General features: G+C 36.1%; 1 protein-coding gene across 1 annotated transcript; it reads left to right on the top strand.

Moving 5' to 3' along the window:
• Window positions 1-1,716: 1,716 nt before the first annotated feature.
• On the top strand, window positions 1,717-2,658 carry LOC123791124 (olfactory receptor 2T33-like). Its single transcript, XM_045795766.2, has one exon. The coding sequence runs from the start codon at window positions 1,717-1,719 to the stop codon at window positions 2,656-2,658; it is 942 nt and encodes a 313-aa protein (XP_045651722.2).
• The last annotated feature ends 5,570 nt before the right edge of the window (window positions 2,659-8,228 follow it).

An 8,228-nucleotide genomic window follows, 5' to 3' on the forward strand; every position in this document is an offset into this window, starting at 1 on the left:
CTTTTTTGAATGTTTGGTAGAATTCCCTGGGGAATCCATCAGGTCCTGGAGTTTTGTTTTTCGGATGGTTTTTGATCACCACTTCAATCTCTTCATAATTAATTGGTATGTTTAAAAAATCAATTTCTTCCTGTTTCATTATTTTTAGTTTATAGGTTAAAGAAAGGGGGGTAATCAGAAGGGAGAATGAAGCATGAGAGACTATGGACTCTGGGAAAAAAACTGAGGGCTTCATAGTGGTGGGGAGTGGGGGAATGTGATAGGCTGGTGATGGGTAGTAACATGGGCATGTATTGCATGTTGCACTGGGTTTATACGCAACTAATGAATCATGGAACTGTACATCAAAAACTAGGGATGTACTGTATGGTGACTAACATAATATAATAAAAATATTATTATTAAAAAAATAACTGTTGTGAAGTCTCTAAACTTAGACAAATTCCCTATAATCACAAGTACACACCGTGATGACATGGCCAGTATGGTGGTAGGTGCTCTGAAGCACTATCTGTTGTAGCTGGGAGACTGATATATTGAAACCATGTGCTGAATACACAGGTAAAACAGAAATATGGTCATTTTGTGTCTATCACCTGTAATCTGAGTTATAGTATTTTACATTTAGTTTTGTGTATTCTTTAAAATAATATTTATTTTATTAGTCACCTTACAGTACATCCCTAGTTCTTGATGCAATGTTCCACGATTCATTACTTGCATATAACACCCAGTGCACCATGCAATATGTGTCCTCCTTAAGACACTTTTCCAATGAAGACATATAACAGACACATGAAAAAATGTTCAAAATCATTAGCCATCAGGGAAATTCAAATCAAAACCACCTTGAGACACCATCTTACACCAGTTAGAATGGCAAAAATGGACAAGGCAGAAAACAACAATTGTTGGAGAGGATGTGGAGAAAGGGGATCCCTTTTGCACTGTTGGTGGGAATGCAGGTTGGTACAGCCACTTTGGAAAACAAGTGTGGAGGTCCCTTAAAAAATTAAAAATTAAGTTACCCTATGATCCAGCCATTGCACTACTGGGTATTTACCCCAAAGATACAGATGTAGTGAAGAGAAGGGCCATATGCACCCAATGTTCATAGCAGCATTGTCCAAATAGCTAAATCGTGGAAGGAGCCGAGATGCCCTTCAACAGATGACTGGATTAAGAAGAAGTGGTCCATATATACAATGGGTATTAGTTTTGTGTATTTTTATACTAAAATAATTCCTCATGTCATTGATGGAAAAATCTTGAGAAATCAATTTAAACATGAGAAACACAAAAATTTGTAATTGAAGGATATGTCACATTAATATTGACTAAAATGCAGAACTATGAGGCTCTTTCAACACAGAATTACACAAATTTTAGAAAATTGGAATTTCACATTTCCTAACACCATGAGTAAATTATGTGTGGCATACTAACAAGATATACAGAAATAATAGAAATGTAATGTGTACTGTAATATATGCTTATTGGTAATTTTCTTTGGATTAAAAATACTGTGCAATAACAGCAGAGATGTTCGATAGGCAAACATCTTGTCACAAAGTGAAAAATTAAATATGCAATTATTCCTCCAAGTCTCATTTATTTAATGTCATTTAACCACCTCTTCTTAAGTAAATGCCTGCACTTCCTTTCAAGCAACTCTCGTTCCTTATCATTCCTTGTCTTTCAGGCATGACTGGAGCCATGGTAGATGCAAATGACACCACAGAGATAAACTTCATTCTTTTAGGGCTCTTTAACCACGCTCCGACCCATGTGTTCCTCTTTTCCATGGTGCTCATGATCTTCCTCACCTCCCTGATGGGCAATGCCCTCATGATCCTGCTCATCCATGAGGACCTCCAGCTGCACACACCCATGTACTTCTTGCTTAGCCAGCTCTCCCTCATGGACATGATGCTGGTCTCCAGCATAGTCCCCAAAATGGCAACCAACTACCTGATGGGCACCAAGTCCATCTCTCCTGCTGGCTGTGGAGCTCAGATCTTCCTTTTTCTCACTCTGGGAGGTGGTGAATGCTTCCTCTTAGCAGCCATGGCCTATGACCGTTATGTGGCCATATGTCACCCCCTGCGCTACCCCATCCTCATGAATCAGAAGCTCTGCTTGCACATGACTGCAGGCTCCTGGCTTCTGGGAGGGGTGGATGGACTGATACAGGCTGGTGCCACTCTGAGCTTCCCTTACTGCCATTCTCGAGAAATCAACCACTTCTTTTGTGAGGCACCCTCACTCGTGCGCCTTGCCTGTGCTGACACTACATTTTTTGAGTTTTTCATGTATGTGTGCTGCATCCTGATGCTCCTGATCCCTCTGTCTCTCATTTTGGCTTCCTACAGTCTCATCTTGGCTGCTGTGCTTTGCATGAAGTCCACAGCAGCTCAGAAGAAAGCATTTGCCACCTGCTCTTCTCACCTGGCTGTGGTGGGGCTCTTCTATGGCACTCTCATATTCACCTACATGCGGCCCAAATCCTACCGTTCAGTGGCCCATGACAAGGTGGTCTCTGCTTTTTACACCATCTTCACACCTGTGTTGAACCCCCTTATCTACAGTGTGAGAAATAAACACGTCAAGGGGGCTTTGAGAAAATGGTTAGAGAAACATTTTCTGGGACATCTATAGTGAGAGTATTTTGATAAACTGGCAGCACCCAAAATGGATCTATTATGAAATTTATGTTATAACAATATATTTTGCTCTCACTTGGCCAGTTTACTGTTAAAAAATATATTTCTTTTATATTTAGTAAATTAAAATTTACATTTGTCCTGCTTTCATACATCATTATAACATTTTTGTTCTGGACTTTGAACCTCAGCAATAATAGTAAATGATTGAAGCACTGTAAGTTTTATTTATTTATTTATTTATTTATTTATTTGATATATAGGGAGTGAGTGAGAGAGAGAGCACAAGGTGGAGGAGGGGCAGAGGGAGAGGGAGAAGCAGGCTTCCTGCTGAGCAGAGAGCCCAAAGTGGGGCTTGATCCCAGGGATCATGAGGAGCTGAAGACAGTTGTTTAACTGACTGAACCACCCAGGTGCCCCTGATTGAGGCAATGTAAGCAAAAGATATGCTAGACATTGATAAAATAAAGGAGATTTTCAACTTTTAATGTGCATGGGCACTGCTCATGGGCTCTCAAGGAAGCCAAACTTTAACCATTACCAGATTCAGCAAATTCAATTTCTGACCTGGGCACAGATTGTACATATGATTCATTTCTAAATAGCCTAAAAGGGAGCATTCCAACATAAAGCTAAGGGAGTCAAACCTCCCTGGTTCCCATGGGACCGAAGTCATACAGTTCTCCAGATAAACTATGTCCTTAGGTTATAGTCCTAAGATAAGGTCTTTCAGTCTTTCATCTAATGATTTGTAACATTTCATGTTTTATGTCCTTAGTGAAGATTGTGTCCCAGACAATTGTCCTAATCCGGGCTGGGAAAAGAAAAACAAAAACAAAAAGACAACAACAACAACAACAAAACCCTTTCTTTTAGAGATTCTAAAAGCTGTGTTCATTTTGTGTCAGCAACACCAACTCTGTGCATGTAATTTTGAGGATGAATTATTTAAAGAATGAATAATTAATTTGAAAAAAGCAATGGGGGCGCCTGGGTGGCACAGCGGTTAAGCGTCTGCCTTCGGCTCAGGGCATGATCCTGGAGCCCAGGAATTGAGCCCCACATCATGCTCCTCTGCTATGAGCCTGCTTCTTCCTCTCCCACTCCCCCTGCTTGTGTTCCATCTCTCGCTGGCTGTCTCTATCTCTGTCAAATAAATAAATAAAATTAAAAAAAAAAATTGAAAAAAGCAATGCATATCTTAGTTTCATATAATTTTGATAAAATAAATTTCAAATAGTTAAATGACTATTAAAAACAAAAAAATACATAAATTCATATATACAAAATATATAAAAAATTTTCAAAATCTTTGCTAGCAGAGATGTTCTGAGGGTATATGTGAATTAAAAAATCATATGTAAAGGTAAGCAGGTAGATCTGTATGCATAAATATGTAGCAATTACTTACTGGCTCAGTCAGTAAAACATATGATTCTTGATCTCCAGGTCATGAGTTCAAGAACCATGTTGTACATACAGCTTACTTAAAAAAAAAAATACAGTAAAAAATGCAATGAACATTTCTACCTGAAAAAAGTAACACTAATTAAACAATAATTCACACATGATAGAATTAACCACATAAATCAACACAGACAATAGATTTATTCATAATAGTAATTAAAAGGAAAAAATCCATTTTTCCACAGGTTAAAGTAAATATTTCTATATATAGATAAGAAATCATCTTTGCTCCCAAGCAAAGCCCTAGAGCTGAAGGTTTCATCTTCTTTGTGTTTCAATAAAGGATACAAATCTAATGGGTTGGAAGAAGTATTATAATCTTTCCGTGACTTTTGAGTTGCTAGTTTTAAGATGATTAATTTTCTGAAAAAATAAAAAAGAAGGACCTATGCCCTACATATCTTGATTCTAAGGTAAAAATGAAGATTATCAAATTTAAATGGCCTACTGCCAAAATTCTTCAAATCTGAATTTTAACATTGGAATGAACTACTGAGTCCTTTATGTAATTATCTCACATCATCTCAAGCAAGAGAACATATCTATATATATTCAAGGATTAACAAAAAATGCTGTTCCATAGTTTTGATAAGTATAAGATTTTGTTCATAATACAATGCCAGGTCCTTGAAGCTGAAATTTTAGAATAAAATTGAATGTTCCATCATCATTCTCTCAATTAAATTTAATGAATTAAATTACTGGACAATGATATGCCGACTATGTCATCAAACATCAGTCTCAAGCATAATTAATTCTACATGTTTACAGTGTGAAAATAGATACTATATCCTGGCCATGTAAAACTATATGCTTGAGACTGCAATCATTTGAAAATTATTTATGGTAGTGTAGTTGAGGGACTCACATATTAGAATATATGAGTTCATGAAACAGTTTATGCTGATAAGTGGTTATAGATGTATATATATATGCATTTATTCATCTTGGAGATGAATCTCCAAATCCCACTTGAGATGTCCCACCTGATCCCCCCAAAAGAAGTCTATCAACAAGTTTTATGAGGAAAATAATTTAGTATTCTTATCTTAAACCATTAACACTTGCATTGGCTTGCTATACAACAATATTAACTACAACATATTCCAATTCCTGGAAGAGGCATGGACCCAAAACTAATATTAAAATCATGTCATTTTTTCATAGGATCAGTTTGCAGTGAGCATTCAAAAATAAACCAATAAACAAAAAGCGAAACAAAACAAAACTCGAAGAAAATGTTAGCAGAAAATTAAAGGCCTTGAGAAAACAATTGCTAAAACTAATATAATGCTAAATGTTCGTTGAACTTGAACCTAAAAAAAAAATGACTAAAAACACTCATCATCAGGGAAATGCCAAACAAAACTAAGAGATATTACTTCACACCTGTCATAATGGCTAAAATGAATAACACAAAAAGTAACAATTGTTAGCGAGGTTGTGGAGAAAAAGGGATCCCTTATGCAGTATTGATGGGAATGCAAACTGGTGCAGGCACTCTAGAAAACAATATAGAGTTTCCTCAAAAAGTTAGAAATAGATCTACTCTATGATCCAGCAATTGCACTACTAGGTATTTACCCAAAGGATACAAAAACACTAATTCAAAGGGATACATGTACCCCTATGTTTTCAATATCATTATTTATAATTGTCAAGAAAGGGAAGCAGCCCAAATATCATTGATTGATGAGTGCATAAAGAAGTCATATATATATGCAATAGAATATTATTCCGCTGTAAAAAGAATGTCAAAGATATAAACATAGTGATTCAAAGTGGCACATGCACCCCATTGTTCACAATAGCCAAAATAAGCAGAGTCCAGGTGTTCATCAACAGCATCAACGGATGAATGGATAAAGAAGAAATGGCATATATATAATGGACTATTACCCATCCATCAAAAAGAATTAAGTCTTTCCATTTGCTATGACTGGAAGAACCAGAGGGCATTATGCTAAGTGAAATAAATCAGTCAGAGAAGGACAAATATATTATTTCACTCATATGTGGAATTTAAGAAACAAGACAGATGAACACAGGGGAAGGGAGGTAAAAATAAAATAAGATCAAATCAGAGAGGGAGAGAAACCATTAGAGACTCTTAACTCTAGGAAACAAACTGAGGGTTGCTGGAGGGAAGATGGCGGGGAAAGGGGTAACTGGTGATGAGCATTAAGGAGGGTGCTTGATGGAATCAGCACTGGATACTATATGTAACTGATGAATCACTAAACTCCACCTCTGAAACATAGTACACCATATGTTAATTAATTGATTTTAAATAAAATTTTAAAAAGAGTGAAATCTTGCTATTTGCTACAAATGGATGCAGCTAAAGAGTATAATACTAAGCCAAATGAGTCAATCAGAGAAAGACAAATATCATACAATTGCACTTATACGTGGAATTTAAGATAGAAAATGCAGAAAGGGAAAAAATTGGAGAGAGAACAAGAAACAGACTTAATTATAGAAAACGAATTGATGGTTAACAGAGGGCAGGTGGGTGGGTGAATGGGTGAAATGGGCAAAGGGAATTTAGAGTACATTTACCTTGATGAGCACTAAGCAATATATATAATTGTTTTTGTTTTGTTTTGTTTTTTTAGAACTGTTTCATTACTGTAGTGTACACTGGAAACTAATAAAACATGGTGTTAACTACACTGGAATTAAAATATAAATGATAAAAAAGAAGCTTTATAGGATATAAATCAGCATATGTGTTTTTTTCTTTACCTCCCAGTCTCTTTCCATTGGGGTTCCTGGAAGTGGCTGAGATTGTCTGTGTTTCCAGTTCCTATGAGACAACTACTCTTTCTATGGTTCTATATATTGGCTGCCAGTCCCCATCTTGCTTTCATATCTTACATGAAGGTCCCATTCATGAGCTCCAGGAAGGCACGTTGTCCAGGTGTCTCCATTTCTCAAAGTGATGGAAATTTCCTGTTGTTCTTGTTTCTTTTCTCTACTTAGCTCTTTGGTGTTCCCATCTCCTATGAAATTGATTTTCTGAATCTTTTTATCTGTTTGAAAACACGTAAAGTGGTTTCCATTTTTATAAGTGGCCATTTCATAAGAACCTTCTTTTTGAAAGATGAGGAAATCAGCACAGAAAATAAAAAGGTATGAAAATGACAAGAGTATCAAGCATTACTTCTCATGGTTATGGAAGAAACAACAACAGCAATGACAATGACAAGCTATCTCCAAAGTCCTTAGCTTAAAATTGATTAAAAAGATATTTTTAGCCACATAGCATTGGACAAAGCAAATAATTACGTGTCCTGCCTCATACATATGGAGTAGAAACTTCACTCCTCTCATAGAGATCAGAAGAAATCATTAAATATTTGTAAGATAATATTGTTTATGCAAAGATTTCAAAAGATTCCAAATACACACCCTCAAGAAAGTGAGCAAGAAAACCACTTAGCCACAATAAGATCATTTTGTTCAATTATGGTAAGTAGGCAATGAGGTGTTTGAAAGGAAAAAAAAAAATCCAGAGGAATGAACCAAGAGCAATGGTGGAAAAATGAAAAATACTCTCCAGGGAAACAGAGAAGTGCCTTTATTTATGAATGTTCTTCATCTACAATGTAGAAAGCACCCAGAAATGTGCCCATTGAGATTTGAGAATATCTGAGAACAAATTCCTGCATTTCTCCTGCTCTCGACTTCTTTATAGGACTATTTATTAATGTTATTAGGACCTTGAATCACAAAATGTTTTGTGTATTTTGATGAATTGTATTTTGCAGGTCATCTAAAAAGAGAAATTTATTTCTAGACCTGCTTGGTACCTCCTCATCACACGACTAAACAGAAATTTTGGTTGTCTCCTTTTGAGGGGGTTGAACTTATTTTGTTGGAGGAAATTAAGTGAGCCAAACACTTGGTAATCATTGATTCATGATGCTGTTTAATAATCTGGATTTCCTTCTTCTGGACTAAGAATCATATTGCACTTCCCTTGTCTTTGAAGTATGGGATGGTCTGTAAAACATCAGGGAAATAAGCATGTGTAACATCTGTCTAGATGATTTAAGATCAAAATAACTGAACTTCCATGCCCTCTATTCACAT

Source organism: Ursus americanus, chromosome 5 (genome assembly GCF_024610735.1).
Source record: "Ursus americanus isolate L20-20 chromosome 5, mUrsAme1.1.p, whole genome shotgun sequence".
Taxonomy (NCBI): Eukaryota; Metazoa; Chordata; class Mammalia; order Carnivora; family Ursidae; genus Ursus; species Ursus americanus.

Excerpts from the sequence above, each read along its gene's own strand:
- LOC123791124 (XM_045795766.2), top strand. The coding sequence starts at position 1,717 with ATGGTAGATGCAAATGACACCACAGAGATAAACTTCATTCTTTTAGGG.